Source organism: Gadus morhua, chromosome 2 (assembly GCF_902167405.1).
Source record: "Gadus morhua chromosome 2, gadMor3.0, whole genome shotgun sequence".
Classification (NCBI taxonomy): Eukaryota; Metazoa; Chordata; class Actinopteri; order Gadiformes; family Gadidae; genus Gadus; species Gadus morhua.
In genome coordinates this window covers 16,210,921-16,227,453 of record NC_044049.1, presented here as the reverse complement: position 1 = coordinate 16,227,453, position 16,533 = coordinate 16,210,921, and the positions used below count along the sequence as shown (strand labels likewise).

The following is a 16,533-nucleotide window of genomic DNA, read 5'->3' as shown; positions in this document are numbered from 1 at the left end:
CCCTGTCTGTCTGCTATGCTTTTCACCAAATATTGACGGAAAAAATACACATTAATTTACTATAAAGTGCTTCCACAAAATCTTGTGAGAGGATAGGGCATGAGTTGAAGGGAAATATAAGGAACGCAAGACCTCATTTTGAGGCTGTGGGGCTGTGGGAGCACTAGGGCCTAATTTACAAAATTTTCATTGAAAAGGAATCCTTAGAAATGTGGGACCATTGGGCTGCGGGACCATTGGGCTGTGGGAACATAGTGCTGACCCAGTTTGAAGATACACTCCTAGTTGTCGATGTTCTTTGCTATCAAATAATAACTTTCTTAAATTGTAGCCATAGCAACAAAGTAGATTATGTAGAAGTTCTTGTAGCTTTTTACCGTCTGTTATGCTTAACATTAATGCAAGGTGTAATGATGTACGATATTCATGTCATGGTTTAACCTCCTGGGTTCCTGACCTTATCAAAATAATCACACATTTGACAAAACATCTGTGAAATACATTTTATTCAATAATAAATCAACACGCAATCAAGTCGATTATTTCATTTTACTTGTATGTGGCTTTTTGCCATATGTTGTGGTTAACCTTAATGCCAGGTATAATAATACATGACATTCATATTGCGGTTTAAACCCTCCTGGGTTTCTGACAATATCAACATCCTCACACATTTGACAAATTATCTGTTAAATACGTTTTATTAAATGAATTGTGTCACCAACTTTCACTATTTTATTAAAATACAGACACATGGGTCATGCCGAAAAACATAGTGGTTGATTTGTTTTTTATATTTAAACAGCATTGCTAATCAACAGTTCAATAGTTCCGATCCTATCACAGGACGGTGACTTTCATTTTGCCAGGACTTGAAAGTGCACTTGTTCTGCGAGCAGCCGCCTCTAGAATCTTCTTCCTCGGGCCCAACTGGATGCGAATGCCCTTGAGGTCATCGTCGGAGCAGAGCATGAGTGCCTCCAGGTCCAGCTTCTCCCGGTTAAACGCCATGGTGAACTCCTGCAGGGAGAGGGTCGACAAGAAGGTGTCCAAAGGGGACGTCTCCTCGTCAAGCTCGTCGTCCAGCCCCAGCTCGTCCTGCTCCCAGGGAACGTCGGCGTCGAAGCCACCGGCTCCTCCATCGTCGTCTCCCGCCCCGAAGATCTCGTTTTGGACGAGGAAGCCCAGGTTCTCGTTGCTCTCGTTGGGCATGTCGTCTGCATCCGAACCCAACTTTTTCATGAAGGTCAGACCCCCGAGGCCAGGTCGGTTGAAGATGGAAAGTTTGTTTTGGGCGCCTTCCGCGTCATCCTCGCCCCTGTGGGCGTCCTCCGTTTCCTCCTCGTTCTCTTCCTGCTCGCTGAAGACGCCCAGAAACTCTGGGTTCCCCTGGGTCCCGAAGACGACATTCCCGTCCCCTCCCCCTTTTGGTAAGGTGCCCCCCTTATCTTTCTTCCCAAATCTCTGCAGGGTTCCCATGACGCTTTTTGAGAGTGAACCAGACGGCTTGGAATTGATGAGCTGGGAGAACTGCTCATTGGACAGGGAGCCCGTGGTGGATGTCTGCGCCCCGGTGCCGTGTTTGGATATGGACCCGCTGTTGGTCTGGTACATCTTGTCCATCTTGGTCTGGTGGCGTTTCTTGACCTTCTCGCAGAGCTTTACTCGTTTCTCTGCCTCTTTGGTGGCCTCCTTCTTCAGGTTCGCCACTCGCCTAGGGTCCTTGGTGGTACGCTGGGAGGCGGAGGCGTCCAGGAAGCGCACGCAGTCCATGCGGTCGCGCGACGCGGCCACATCCATGGCCGTGTGGAATTCGTTGTCCAGGGCGAAAAGGTTGGCGTTGAAGTTGACCAGAAAGCTGAGGATGTGCATGTGGCCATTGTTGGCAGCGTGGTGCAACGGTGTGTTTCCCCAGATGTCACACCTGTCTGGGTCTCCGCTGCAAACGAAGAGGAAGAGGAAGCGGAAGAGGATGATCAAGAAGAAGAAGAAGAAGAAGAAGAAGACGAAGACGAAGACGAAGAGTTATCAGTGAGCTCATGTAGCACCAGATAACTGTGATGGTTGACAATGGTTTATTTCATTCCCTTTCTCCTTCAACCTACTGTCCTATGAATGAAGGCTAAGAAGCCCATCAAAATACATTATATATATTATGTATAAATATATATTCTTTTTTCTGCATCTACATTTGCACTAACATTCAGTTGAGCAGAGATGGAGTATACTATTAAAACTAATAAAAGGTCAAGAAACAAAATAACACATGACACTGAGATCTCAACATGACGAAGGTTAATGAGTGAGCTATTAAGAATGAAAGTCCTGCTATACCTCTTGCAATAAAAATAATTTAGTTGGTATCATAGCAACATTGTGGATATCACTCAACAAACAGAAGGTATTTATGACCACAGGCTATAACTAAAATATGGTACACAGAATTATGCCCCCTGGTCATCCATGTTGTAATATATAAGATTTAATTGATTTATTATTTTGGGCCTCATTGCAGTAAGACTTTGGAGAACATATTTGTTATATTGAGAGAGACAGAGAGGGGGGTTGGGGGAGGTTATGAATGAAGGGGTCTTTTGTTTAACAGGCTTTGGATGATTTAACATTTGGCTCAGTGCATGATAGAGTCCATACAGTGGAGGATTAGTTTACTTTCTTTCAAAGTAAACATTAGAGATTAAACTTAAAGTTAAGCATAGGACCAAACATACAGGTTTATAGTATGGTGATGACAACAGCTCAATAAGGCCACATCCTCAACTTAACATGACCAACAAGGACAAAATGTAGGATTACTAAACATTTAAAGTTCCATTTTTTATTTCTAACACTAAGGCCTAATTACAAAAACAAAAGCCGTCTATCTATGAAGGCTAAATATTAGGCCTAAAGCATTATTTATAAATAGGTGCAACATAGCCTATATATTAAAATGGACATATATTTAGAGGAAGAGGAAAATAATGATGGTTCTGTGTGAAAACCGAACTATCATCAATCTGTTGTTCCTAGATTTTTTTATTTCTCAAAGGGGGGCTTTAACTCACCCCCGACTGCATATCAGCTGAAGGGCATCGCCGTGCCCGTGAAAGGCAGCCCATAGGGTGGGTGTCATGCCATCCTCGTCCGGTGTGTTCAAGTCCTTTTTCGTGGCCTCCTTCAGTAGATCCAAGTACCCGTCAATCGCAGCTTTATGGTACCTAGACATTGTTAATCTCCCCTTCTAAATATGTATATCCTATGTATCACAACTGCCTTAAAAAAATAAATAAAACAGTAATAATTTAAAAGTTCTGGAAGGAGCCCGTCATTTTGGGTAATTGTTCTGACTGGAAGCACACAAGAGAATGGCAAATAGAGTAGGACTGGGCGTGAACGTAATTGCTGCATTCCCTGCCCGCTATAAAAAAGAGGCAAAGTCCAGTCTCTGCGTGGCATCCAAGGAGCAAGCCACACGCCATGGACCTTTGATTCCAAGCGTCATTGTGTGCTTGAAAAGTTTTTTTTTATAAAATATCTTGTTGGTAAACAAGTTATTTTCTTTTTAAATGTTTTTCATAAGCTTAATATAATTGAAAGATCAAGTTCACGTTCATTGCATCAGAAAAAGATTGATATTGAACTATATTTTAAATTTAACAGTAAAAGTCAAAGAAATCAAAAATGTTTAGAGTGATGAGAACTACTACTGCTTATAGAATGACACAACAGACTCCTCCTCAATAGATGGCGATGTCCCCGCCTATCGCCTTGCACTCTCGTCTCGGACAGGGGAGGGTTACCACAGAAGGACTCGCCAGTTCTCACAGTTGGGATACTTCAGATCATTCCATTGTTTTGGTTTTGCTTAACTCAACACAAAGAGGGACCATATCATATATCTACCAAGTTTTCATAAATCGCTCTGTACCCATTTATTTATATATTGTTTGCTATTTATCCTAGTTTAGCAAGTGCAGAAATGTCAAACACCGGTCCATCTAGTATCTTGTCCTACGAGACGCTCGTTCATGCGGTAGCGGGGGCAGTGGTGAGAAAACACATTCACACACACGAACCATTTAAAACATTTTTATTTGTACTTTTTGTTCGAATGTTTCATCCATTAGTGATGTCAACAAGATTGGTTGACTTATTATCTTGTCCGTCAGTTAAACATTACACTTGATTGTCGCCAATTTAGGGAAGCGTGACAGCAATGAGCGTCTTCTTTCCTTTGGACACAGCCAGGCTTCGACTACAGGGTGAGTTGGGGGTCTTATCGGAGAGACCAAAAGATAGCAGCCCTGCTGAGCTCTAAACCTGTGCACACAGTCTATTGATTCAAAATCTCTTGTTGGTATTATTAAACACCTTATTTAATGGTGCTCTACTTTCAGATTGTTGTATATAAAGTTTCACTTTAAATGTGTTCTCAGTTGATGAAAATCGAAAATCGAAATCAACCCCAGTCATCCTGGCTGAGATAGCAAAGGAGGAAGGCGTGTGAGTAGTGTTTCATAACACATAATCTCTCAGCAACCACTTTTTCCTTCGGGGTCAGGGCTTTAGTTTTTGTGCTACAGTGCATAGTCCAAATCCTTAGCTTTATTTGAAAAAATCTACTGCAGTTGAAATTGCAGTTACACATAATACACTGCAATAAACACACCACACACGAACAAAAACACAAGCATTCATTTGAATCACATTTTCATTATTTATAATGCACTACATACAGTACATTTAAAAATGAATGACAAAATATGGTCGAACAAAAGTAGGATACTAAAACCCTCATTGAACGTAATTCCAGTTGTTTAGACACATTGGAAAAAAGTCTATAAAGTAAACGTTCAACATATGTCATGCTCAAGGGACACGACATGTATAACGACTGCTTGTTTTCCAGACTGTCTCTATACAGGGGATGGTTCCCAGTCATCTCCAGTCTCTGCTGCTCCAACTTTGTCTACTTCTACACCTTCAACACTCTGAAGAAGCTGGCCAGTGCAGGCCCGGGGAGGCCAAGGCCGGCTACAGACCTGCTCATGGGCGTTGTGTCAGGTTAGAAGACCCTCCAGAAGGGATCAGACTCAAGATAGTCCGACAGTGTCTAACCAGTGGCATATATTACCCCAATTTCTGCCGCCAAACTGCAGGCATCTTTGAGACAAATGCCCAATCCTCTTCCTGCTCCTTATAGACATGTATCTAAATTTCACTCTTTACGAGCAAGTCCATTTACTTTACAAAGTGTCTACTCATTAGTACATTTTTAGATGCATCTTGGGGCCTTGATTCAGTCTTTTGGAGAGCACGTGGTGGTAAGAGTACAGCAGATAGCTGGGAGTCGAAAGGGGCTTGCAGTTAGATGGCTGACATCTGTATGATCTTCATCCAGGGGCAGTTAATGTGATCCTGACCACACCCATGTGGGTGGTCAATACGCGGCTGAAGCTACAGGGGGCGAAGTTCAGAAACGAGGACCTCCGGCAGACACACTACAAAGGAATCTTCGGTGGGTAGCTTGGTCCCATTGTTTCATTGCTTGGTTCCATCTTAGCATTATTATAGTGTTATTTTCAATAATGTAGCAGAGACCTAATGCCAAGTCTATCACAGCTGTCAATGATCTCTATCATGCATAGATATTGGTAAAGAATATTTTTGTTCTTAATACTGTATTATACTTTGTGCTATGACACATGAGTCTCCCATCTGGGATGGACAAAGTATATCCACTCTATCTTATATTTGACCCCCCCCTCCCTTGCCTCCCAGATGCCTTCTACCGAATCGTATCAGAAGAGGGCGTGGCCACCCTGTGGAACAGCATGCTGCCATCCCTCATCCTGGTCTTCAACCCAGCTGTGCAGTTCATGTTCTATGAGGCCATGAAGAGGAAGGCGGGCAAAGGGGGACGGGCGGTGAGGAGAAGGAGAGAGACAATTTCCCCCTGGGATCCTTGTTTACTTTCCTTGTTTATTTTTTAACCAAAGGTCAACAAGCTATTTGTTGTTAGCTATTATTCTAGCTGTAGGTTTATTGATTTTGGTTTAAGGCTATAACATGAAGATGTGTTCATTTACGTATTGAAAAAGTGTGTGTGTTACAGATAACATCGGCAGAAATCTTTGTGATTGGTGCCGTTGCCAAGGCTGTTGCTACCACGGGAACCTATCCTCTGCAGACAGTGCAGGCCATTCTCAGGGTAAAACTAAGACTGCATCTAAATTAAACAATATCCATTATCTGTAACCATGGAATCCTGAAATGGACCTGTTTGTTCACCAGTTTGGCCAGTATAAGGGCGATGGTAAGGGAGGAGCATTTGCAAGTCTGCGAAGCATAGTGGCTCTGCTGATGGATAGAATAAAGTAAGTAAAGGCTTTTTTTAACTTAGCCCAGGGATCAGGGATCTTTGGCCCGCTGTTGTCATTGTTTTATCCATGCATCACACCTGTGCTTTATGAATCAAATTGATAATTCAATTGTAATGAACATTACGTTTGTGTTCAAAACTCTAAATGTATGGGACTGTAGCTATGGTTACATGGTGCTGGCTCACTCAAGCCTGTTGGTAACCATTAGCTCAGCAAGAGAATCAAGTCATTATTTTCTTAACATTTAGAACGGCTTCAACTTTTTTAATATGGTTCAGGTTAGTGAAGAAAGCAGATGTAATCCCACGTGACCGTAGTATTTCAGACCCAAGATAAAACGAATGAGCTACACCTTTTTTTGCCTCCTACTATAATATTTATATTGTGATGAAAGCCTATTAGTGCCATAACACACACATATTACAGGATAGCTTTTTGAAGTTGTCTGAAATCTGTCCTCTTAAACACAGGAAACATGGTTTCTTTGGCCTGTATAAAGGCCTGGAGGCCAAGCTGCTGCAGACGGTGCTAACGGCAGCCCTCATGTTTGTGGTGTACGAGAAGATCACCACAGCCACGTTTAAAGTGATGCGCATCAACAAGGCCATGAAGCACTGATGACCATTACCCCTCTATCCGCTTTAATTGCTTCCCTGGGATGTGCTTGCCAGTGGCGTAAATATCGACGGTGCAACCGGTGCACTGCACCGGGGCCCAGACGCCTTGAGGGACCCATGGAGGGAGAAAAATAATAATAATCGCCTAGGGCGGCAAATGTCTAGGGGCCGCCCTCTGGTGGCACCCTCAATTAATTAACTAAATTTTACGATTACACCGTAGTAAGCGTTTTTATTAATGAAATCTGTCGTGGTGATGAGTTTGGGGTTGGAGAGCTGATACAGTCTGCAGATTATCATTCTTTATCCATAGCCAATGAGAAATGAGCTCTAGGGGTTGGCTTTTAATAAAATAGTCCCTTTTGTCTTGGGATTTTTTTTTACTAATGTCAATATACATTTATGATGTAAATTGAAAGGAAAACACTCCATGTGGTTTCTTATTAATAACAAACATCAAACAAGAGTGTTTATCCTAATTCAACTAAAAAATTGTTAATTTATTATTTCTGTGTGTTGTCTTTTGAACTATCTTACTGCTTCACGAGTTGTCACTCCAACGTTAACTGTTATGTTGGGTGCAAGTCAGCCAATGGCTTTACCCAATTTCATAACTATACACTGGGTATAGCAAAAAGACCAAAGGGTTATGTATTTATGTTCTGATCTTCTGTAAGTTCGCTCTCCTCAAATTATGTCTTACGTTTGGAGAGAAAATGTTGAGTAGATTTTTTTTCTCATTGTTTGCTAAAGCTGTTTTTCTAACTTGTCTAACTTGTCTTTACAAAAGGTATTTCTCATTACACCTCAGGCAACCTCAACAGTAATAATCAAATAGTTAGAAAAATTCACATATAATTTATTATAAAATTCAGTACACAGTCGCATTATGTTATTGTAATATTCCACAAACCTACTTTACTAACCCTTTCACATTTACTGATATTTAATCATGTTAACGAAATAAGTACATGAAGAGTTATTGTAATAATCCATGTGCCTTTGTTAAGGTTACGTTTACTAATGTCTTGATGATTGTACAATTGTTTTGGAACAGAAACATATTGCTTGTGAGCCTGGGATTAAAAGGGGAGAACCAAAGCATACAGTGGCATTGCTCTGTTATTACGGTCCTGTTACCTTAATAAAATAATAATTTCATTCTTGTGGAAGAACACAACATCACATATGCCTAGTGATGCCACATCTAGCCACCTCTGCTAAACAGACCAACAAATTGGTGATCAAAGTCTCTTGGTAATAGTAGGCTGGCATTGACAGACAGTCTCTTGGAGGACAACCAGTTGGGTTTGACCCCCAAGGGGAGGGGCCTAGTTCGGCTGTGGTCAGTGTGGGGACGCCATCCCCTCCACATACCAGGGAGGGAGGAAGCAGTAGCTGGAGTCTCTGTGAACGGTGTAGGTAACGTCTTGGTGGGGGTCCCAGGAGAACAGATGTACCACCCTGGGGGGGAAATGATTCACTCGCTTAAAGGACTGATCAATCACAGGAGGATCAATGCAGTGAACATTTTAAATGTTCCCTCTAAAATGACTAAACATTGTATTTTTTATATTTGCATCATTTATGTATGTTTTTATAAGGTATGTCTTCAAGCTAATATAACCTGATCTACAGTCCAACCCCATATCCGTCCGATTTATTTTCTTTGCCAATTTTACCTGATAATTCTTATCCCCTGACATTTGAGCTAGGATTTGGGTGATTATTTAGGTATTATGGTTCTGGCCTTCAGCACACCAAATATCTCTCCACACCACTGTGGCTCACCTGGGGCTGTCCTCTCTGACCACCGTCCGGACGAAGGACAGAAACTCACAGCAGAAGTTCATACACACGGTGGGTTTCCAGCAGTTGTATTCATTCTGAAATAATGTCATAAAACAGAATACAGGGCCATGAAGTTTCCATTCTGACGTGCAGTCGATTTAGCGCAGAGACCTTCCTAATGAGCCAAGGTTAAAAATCAGCCATCAATGGGTATGACAGGCTAGGCCAGTGATCAAGCATCTCTAAATAAAACCTTTTAATTCAGTTATATTTATCTTACTATACCTCTATATATCTTATCCAAAGTGATTAAGAATGAACTGCTTTGAATAATACATAAAGAGTGTTAGGAATCTTGTGCAAGGAGTCCTACAGGTAGACTGCGGACACAAGCGATCTAATGAAAAACCCTTAAGCTGGGAGTCAAACACCCTAGTTGTCAATATAATATGATCAGGCCCTGGCTGGATCAATCAGTACCTTGATAAGATGTGAAATCTGGGAGATTTGAATGGTCTCCGTCCCGACAACCAGGCCGTCGGGATCCCGGAAGCCTGCGACGATACGAGGGACTCCCGGGAGGAAGGACTGGGCCCACCACTTGAGCAGCTTGAATCTGAAGACAAAAGCAACCACCAATAATGGGGAAGGATATGGTTTATAAACAACTTGAAATTCAAACACATGTCTTTGTTGGCCTATGTGTTATGATTCAGACCCTGGGTTGCCATATATTTAAAAAATGGGCACGCATACACAGCATGCTGCAGCCATGGAAGCAAGCAAATGAACGGGATCAAATAACTAGAGATCCTTCCCGACCTGGAAAGCCTTGTTCGCTTTGGGGCTATTCCCCACTATTCAAGGAGCCTGAGGTAAATAATTGTTTAGTATATATTACACGTGAACACTCCAAAAAGAAACAAGATAACACCTTTTGCCAAGATTTATTCGTTTTTATTAGAGGTTCATTTGTTTCTATTAGCGTGACGAGATGACCGTCACGCATGCTGAAAACAATATCCTGAGTTTGAGATCTCAATCATTAGATATTGCCCAATATTCAAGACAGCGAACAAATCAAATTGCGCCATCTTAGGAGGTTCACGTTTAGCATAAGTAAAATACTTTATTAATCCACAAAGCACGCACAGATATTACACTTGCATTACTTTCTACCGTTGCAATATGAATCAGTGATCTAGGTGAAATGCATGAGTTCAAATGACCTATAAAGCGTCTGAATAAACTGCCCAAGTGGTTCAAGAGTACTCCTAGCCGAAAGGTTCCTGGTTCAAACCCTGACCTCCACACTCACCCTGTAGAGCAGATAAAGCAAGACGCCCAACCGCTACCTGCTCATAAAGGTATCTAAAATCATTCATGACTATGGATGCTTCTTGGAAACCTGCTTCTGCTAAATGACTGAAAAGCAACAATAGAGTGCAGCTCTCCTACAGACAGGAAGAGCCGCAGAAACCGCCTACCTGTGGAAATTACTCCGTTGTTTGGGCGTGCAGATCTCCGCCGAGGTCTTCAGCTCGATGTAGCAGGCAGGGGCGGCAGGGGACTTGGGCCCTCTGTCCCGGCAGTCTACCTCGCCTGAGAAGAGCAGCTTGTGGTCGGCCAGCTTGGTCTGGACCACGGTGCAGAAAGCCTCGTTGGTATTTACCACGCCGCCTGGGTCTGGGGAGGCCTTCATGTCCTCTACGGAGTCAAGATTACACATATCACATGTACTCGTCATCATAATTACTATCTATTTTAGCATAACCCTTTATCAAAAGGGAAAGCAATTCCTACTTTGAGTGGTCTAGCGTCTAGCAATGGCGGGTTTTGTAGATTATGCAGAACCATGTCCTAAACCTACAGGTGTACGTTGGCCTACCTGCACATAGGTACTGCTCAAACTTGTAGCCCCAGTACATCATCTCTTGGTGCCGCTCCGTGCGGTTTTCTGTATCGCGGCGCGAGGCCTCCGTCTCCACCTCGCTGAGGTAAAGGGTTCCTCTGAACAGGGTGGCTGCCAGCAGCCAGCCCTCCCGCGTCTCGTATGGCGTGGTCAGAAGCTTGGTGAGATGTCCGCGCCATGTGACAACGTCCACCCCCAACGCCCTAACAGCATTAGAAAACAGACCGATATCACACACGTCAAGCTCCCAACGACCATTAACATAAACCTTTAAAGGTGACATATTATACCACCAGGTGTGAGTGTGATTAGCCGCTACAAGTCGTTTTGAAAATATGCCTCTTCTGACATCACAAGTGGGCGTGTCCTCCTAGGTTGCTGTGCTTGGAATCTGTGTGATTCTGTTTACTGTAGTGTTGATCCCTTTTATAGTGTGAAAGAAAATTGGACGATACAGACGTCTTATGAGTAGTCAGAGCACTTACGGTGATGATGAGGCTGCAGCCACACGGGACTCGAGCTTTGATTTGTTGGCTAGAATCCACCGAAGGATGTGATCCAGTTTCTCCTTTATACTGTCGTCTCTCTTTACAAACCGGTCCTTGTAGCCATCCCTTAGGTTAAAGTCAGGCCTGGAAGGCGGCTCCACAAAATATCTAATTTGCCTTGCGTCATTGAAGAACCTACGTTCAGAGTCCAGTGAAAAAGACCCCACTTCAACAGGCTGTTTGTAAACTGGAAAGGGTTTTTCATATAATTGCCGCCTGGTACTCAAAGCCCGGCATGAAGATGCTGAGGAGGAGAGAGGTGCTGGATCAGCTCGGTGCGGCGAATGGCTTGGCCTAAAGCGTTTAGGGTTTACACTCAAAGTGTCATTATCCATGTTTCTTCTGTGATTTTTGTAACCGGAGGGTGGAGGGTTCACTTTGCGTCCATGTTGGTCCATTGCAGCGTACAGTCAACCCACAGTATTGCATGAGTTCCAAACCGAAAAGGCTACTTAATACGAATTGCGATCGTATTATTAGCCCAATGTTTTTAGCTCATGCTACCTGGACATGTTCTAAAAAAACACTTCCGGTTGTGTACGGAATGCAGAATTCATGTTGACCACTAGGGAGGGAGTGTGTGAAACGCAAACTCCATTTAACACCACAGAAGAAGAGCTTCAGTCTGTTTTGTAACTGTTTGTTTTGAACACGTTGTTTTGCTTTTATTTATAATAACTAAGTTATTTAAAAACGAATCGACCCAAATTACATCATAAATTAACTTATGGTCGATCTTAATACATGGCTTTACATTATATAAGCTACGACCTGATGAAAAGTAGAACATTTGTGTTTTGGCGTTAGCAAACGCTTAAGAGGGACCAGCTGATGCTCGGGTGCTTGATATTGTATTCTTGAGGCCACGTCAACGGCATTGTACGCCAAATTATAGCTATGAATCGAAAACGAGCCCTCATTTCGGATACGTTTAAGGTGAAGAAAAGAAGAGTATTTACAGAGAAGTTTGGGGCTACCAATAATAACGGTAAGAAAGAAATTGGCTCGTTGAAGTTTTATTTCACTTCTCATTGTTGCTATGCTGACTTGTATTCGTTTTTAGATGGACCGATGGACATCAAATCCACCCTGCTGGACCTTATGACGCTGTTCCCTAGAAAGATATTCAATGACACGTTGCCTCAAATTGTGCTGAAGCATCAACTTTACAGCATACATGACGACAAGACTATAGTGGACAGGCAACTGGTAATATTAAGATCTCCTTCACCCCCCCCCCCATCAGTAGCAACACAAAAAAAATTGAAACACTTTTTTATTTATCTTCTTCTACAGAGCGAACTTCGGGAAAAGGGAGAGCTTTTGATGTTTCAACTGGGCTTTGACTCTGATGCATTTGGACTTGTGTTCACTTCGGACTATAAAGCCAAAGTTTTGGCATCACAAGAGGGCCAAGACACAAAAGGAACGGTTGAGAGGTTCCTCGAGAGTGTGTTGCCTGCCTGTACGGATCTGAGCTTCAACAAAGACCAGATGCTGAAAGAGTTCCTCTTCACAGACTCTGCAATAACGTATGGATGGAATCGCTCTTATTTTTTTTTATAGGTGCACATATTGTATGATATTGTAGTGACAACTAGGTTGTTTGATTCCCTTCTGAAAGGTTTGATCACCTGTGTCCGGGGACTATTTGTAGGCCTCCTTGCACATGATTCCTAACAATGTGTATCCATTATACAAAGCGGTTTGCTGTAAATCGCTTTGGAAACGGATATAGGGATATCGTAAGATAAAGATAAAAGCTAAGCATGATTTAGAGTTGCTTCCACAGCGCCCAACCACTGGGCCAGTGTGCCATGCACATTAATGGCTTTGTTTTTTAACCTGTGCATTCAGCATTGGCCAACATTCTATAGTTTGTTAGTGTTTGGATTAGTGTCCAAGCATTTAACATTATATTCTACAGGGTTTTGTCCAAATAAAGGATTCCACCGAATGCTAATGCAGCTATAAACTATGACCAGTATTGAAACTGCTTGATGGGTTATGAATGTTTTTCTTTCGGCCTCACAAATGGTCTGTATGCTTTTCTCTCCCCAGGCAACTTGTGAAGTCAGGGGTCCTTACTGTGAGGGATGCAGGCAGCTGGTGGCTCGCCATCCCCAACTCTGGGAAATTCACCAAGTACTTGATACAGGGTGGGTGTTGTGACCTAAGGGACCACCATCTGTTTTTTCCTGTCATTCCAGCCTGCCTGGCTGACCGCTTTCAGTGAATCTGTCTTCCATATGACCAAGAATGTAGTGATAAATGGATGTAGGAATAATGCGATCTTTCAGGTATTAATGGGATTGTGCCAAAGTCATTGTGCCATCAGTCCATGTAGCAATGTCTAATCGTTGTTGGGCAGCCAGCTTTATGTAACTGGGAGCTGTGAAGGCCCGCATGGACATGTTTGCCATCACTAGGGCTGGGCGATATGGACAAAATCTTATATCACGATATGAGTAATTTTATATCACGATATGGATATATATCACGATATGGTATTTTTGAAGTTAATTAAAATAATAAATGGCTTAAAATAACCATACTTCACATTTGATCAGTTTTTTCTTTTATTTTGAACTTCAATTTCCATGCTTACAAAGGAGTAAGTAGCGAACAATCTGTCATTAACTGCAGTGTCATATAGTGCAAACATCTTGTAAACATTGAACTGTTTTTTTCAATACAAATAACTTTTTTTTAAAGGTGTGCTTCACACCTGCCTGGTTGTCAGTCAGTGCAGTGTAATATAAAATAAAAATCACAGCATCACACAAATATTTTAAATACTAATTATGCACTTATAAAATAAAGTTATGTGCTGTGCAAATAGCTGGTAGTAAAAATAGAACTGTTTCTTCAATACAAATGAGATTTTTTTTCAAGTTAACAGGTGAGTCTCACACCTGCCTTGCTTCAGTCAGTGCAGTGCAATATAATTTTATTTTTTTTCTCGATATAAACGATATGGCCAAATCTCTCCCGGTAGACACTTTCATATCGTCCACGGTATGATATCGTCATATCGCCCAGCCCTAGCCATCACCATTTCATAAAGTAGCACCAAACAGCTCAGCATTTCAGTTAAAAATTTAGCGGTGTGTAAATTAATTACAAGGTAACCCTATCAGCCATTAAGTGGTTACGCATGCAATAGCCTGTCAACCTAGAGGAGGATTCAGCTAATAAACAATAGTACAAGATGTATAGTATTAAGACTTGGATGCAAAATGCCATACTTTGTTGAAAAGGTGAATGTGTTCCTCCTTCATTGTGTGCTCTGTTCCATTAACCTGGCTCTTAAATATTTTTTTTCATCAGGCCGTAAAGCAGTGCTCACCATGATAAAGAAGTCAAAGTATAGCGAAGTATTAAAAGAACAGCTGGAGGAAAGGCGTACCAATGCTCAAGTGAAGTTCCAGATGAAATACCACATCCATGATATTGTAGGTGCAGAGTTGGTTCAAAGGTAAGTCTGCTTCAAAACAAATTATTTATTTCCCCTGAGATTAATAAAGTATATCTTGTAAACAAGAACTGAAGTGGAGCAATATTTAACAATTGTATAAAGTAATATTACTTTATACAATTACAATATTGTAAATTGGATGTGATTTTATTTTTTTAAGGATTCCAACAACTTCAGGGACATTGCTGCGCTTTGTTGACTGAATAACTGGGACCAAACATGTGGATGATTTCCTTTTGCCTAAAGTGAATGCATGTCAAAATGAAGGCATATGAATATGTATGATTTTCTTTTTATTATTTTCATAAAACCTTGTGGGTTTATACATTTTAAAAGGAACATTATTAGGTTTACAGAATAGTTTGTATTAAAGTTGACATGTTAAGCATTTATTTGCCTTTGCATTGTGTTCTAGTCTGCCAGACAAACGTGATCCTGATCTGGAGATATCTTGATCACTCAACGCTTTCAAGTGTTTCACATTCATTCTGAATTTACATGACCAATAAAACATAAATATCAAGAATAAAAAATGCATGTCAATCAATACATGGGCTTTCAATTACTATAGCCATAAAACTTAAGGTCACAACATGGGTGTAAACTGGAGTGTGAGGCCTCATTACATACAGTGGGCATGTACCCTGATCGAGTAGTTAATACATTTGTAAATATGCAACATGAACAGAAAGGCATTCTAATCATAAATTTCAGCATGACGCACATACATTTTAAGAATTGCAAAAAGCTAAGCTCTTAGGGAGATTAAGGTAGTGTTAATTGTAGGAGGTAAACAATAAATTCATAGTGTTAATTTCACGGTACAGTGAGTGAACTTAGTGAAGGAACAAATAAACCAAACAATGAAAAAAAATGTATATTACACCATAATTGACAGGAGCTTGGATGCTGTCAATGGGTGACGACATCACCAGCAATGGTACTGCTATAATCAATTGTGCTACGAAAACAAGTAAAAAAAATGCCCATGTTTAGACCAAAGGCTACTCTGGTTTTGTTGCCCTTCACCCAAATATAGTTAAATAACCTAATACAGGAACTAAGAATACAGTATGCTGTAGTGTACAGGGCCCAAGAGGCATATCCAGACAATACTGGGAACCCCCTGTTCCCATGTTAAATTAATGAAACAATTGTGTTCTAGATCGTATAACATTAGATCTGAGACACCTCAAAAGATGCACTTGATGATGTTATTGTGCTTGGAATGGGGCATAAGAAGCACTCATGGTTGTACATTAATGGTAGATTGAGAATAATATGGGCACATTCATTTCATATACATTTACTACAAGTTAGCCCGTTTTTTACTTCGGTGACTGCACTCATAAAATCTTAATGCGACCAATAAATTCCCTTCAATCTCAAAGCTGATCCACCATCGGCAGAAAGTAGTGCAGCAAAAAAATTATTCACTACACATGGAGGTGTACATTTGAGACATCAAAGCGTTGTCTACTTAAAAACAGCATTTCATGTCTGCAGAATGTATTTGGCAACATCTGTTTCCAATCAAAAGAAACCACTACGACTGTAAACAAACAAAATGGAATCCCAGTGGGTGAACAAATTCAAACATTCCATGGTCCATTAGTGCACTACCTACTAAAGGCCACAGGAAGTTTTATCACATCGTCATCCCCATTTTATGGCCGCTACTAGATGCGTGTGTGTGGTAGCAATAAAGGGTCATGTCCTGGAAACTAACTACACTACGTCAAAAACTGATTGGAAGTGTTGGTACTGCTACCGAGTCATGAAAGAGGGTTGTAAAAGGCAGAAG

The 16,533-nt window shown here is 41.4% G+C and overlaps 5 protein-coding genes across 5 annotated transcripts in view; 2 read left to right on the top strand and 3 right to left on the bottom strand.

Moving 5' to 3' along the window:
• Positions 1-489: 489 nt before the first annotated feature.
• anks4b (ankyrin repeat and sterile alpha motif domain containing 4B) lies at positions 490-3,397 on the bottom strand. Its single transcript, XM_030376775.1, has 2 exons — positions 3,066-3,397; positions 490-1,939 (listed from the first exon to the last, which is right to left on the bottom strand). The coding sequence occupies exons 1-2, from the start codon at positions 3,224-3,226 to the stop codon at positions 841-843; spliced, it is 1,260 nt and encodes a 419-aa protein (XP_030232635.1). The 5' UTR covers positions 3,227-3,397; the 3' UTR covers positions 490-840.
• Positions 3,398-3,753: 356 nt separating this feature from the next.
• Positions 3,754-8,104, top strand: slc25a17l (solute carrier family 25 member 17-like). Its single transcript, XM_030376801.1, has 9 exons — positions 3,754-4,048; positions 4,202-4,262; positions 4,437-4,503; positions 4,910-5,064; positions 5,402-5,518; positions 5,782-5,927; positions 6,116-6,211; positions 6,295-6,377; positions 6,854-8,104. Exons 1-9 carry the CDS (start codon positions 3,980-3,982, stop codon positions 6,999-7,001), a joined length of 942 nt encoding a protein of 313 aa, XP_030232661.1. The 5' UTR covers positions 3,754-3,979; the 3' UTR covers positions 7,002-8,104.
• dxo (decapping exoribonuclease) lies at positions 7,842-11,807 on the bottom strand. The gene is made up of 6 exons (XM_030376786.1): positions 11,189-11,807; positions 10,680-10,906; positions 10,279-10,498; positions 9,272-9,407; positions 8,792-8,886; positions 7,842-8,464 (listed from the first exon to the last, which is right to left on the bottom strand). The coding sequence occupies exons 1-6, from the start codon at positions 11,647-11,649 to the stop codon at positions 8,347-8,349; spliced, it is 1,257 nt and encodes a 418-aa protein (XP_030232646.1). The 5' UTR covers positions 11,650-11,807; the 3' UTR covers positions 7,842-8,346.
• Positions 11,808-11,841: 34 nt separating this feature from the next.
• Positions 11,842-15,119, top strand: whr1 (winged helix repair factor 1). Its single transcript, XM_030376815.1, has 6 exons — positions 11,842-12,239; positions 12,315-12,460; positions 12,548-12,783; positions 13,313-13,410; positions 14,582-14,729; positions 14,890-15,119. The coding sequence occupies exons 1-6, from the start codon at positions 12,149-12,151 to the stop codon at positions 14,930-14,932; spliced, it is 762 nt and encodes a 253-aa protein (XP_030232675.1). The 5' UTR covers positions 11,842-12,148; the 3' UTR covers positions 14,933-15,119.
• Positions 15,006-16,533, bottom strand: part of rac1b (Rac family small GTPase 1b) — a 5,400-nt gene continuing 3,872 nt past the window's right edge. Inside the window, exon 6 of the mRNA XM_030376826.1 lies at positions 15,006-16,533. This exon is cut by the window's right edge and continues 251 nt beyond it. The gene's annotated coding sequence lies outside the window, so the exon portion shown is untranslated.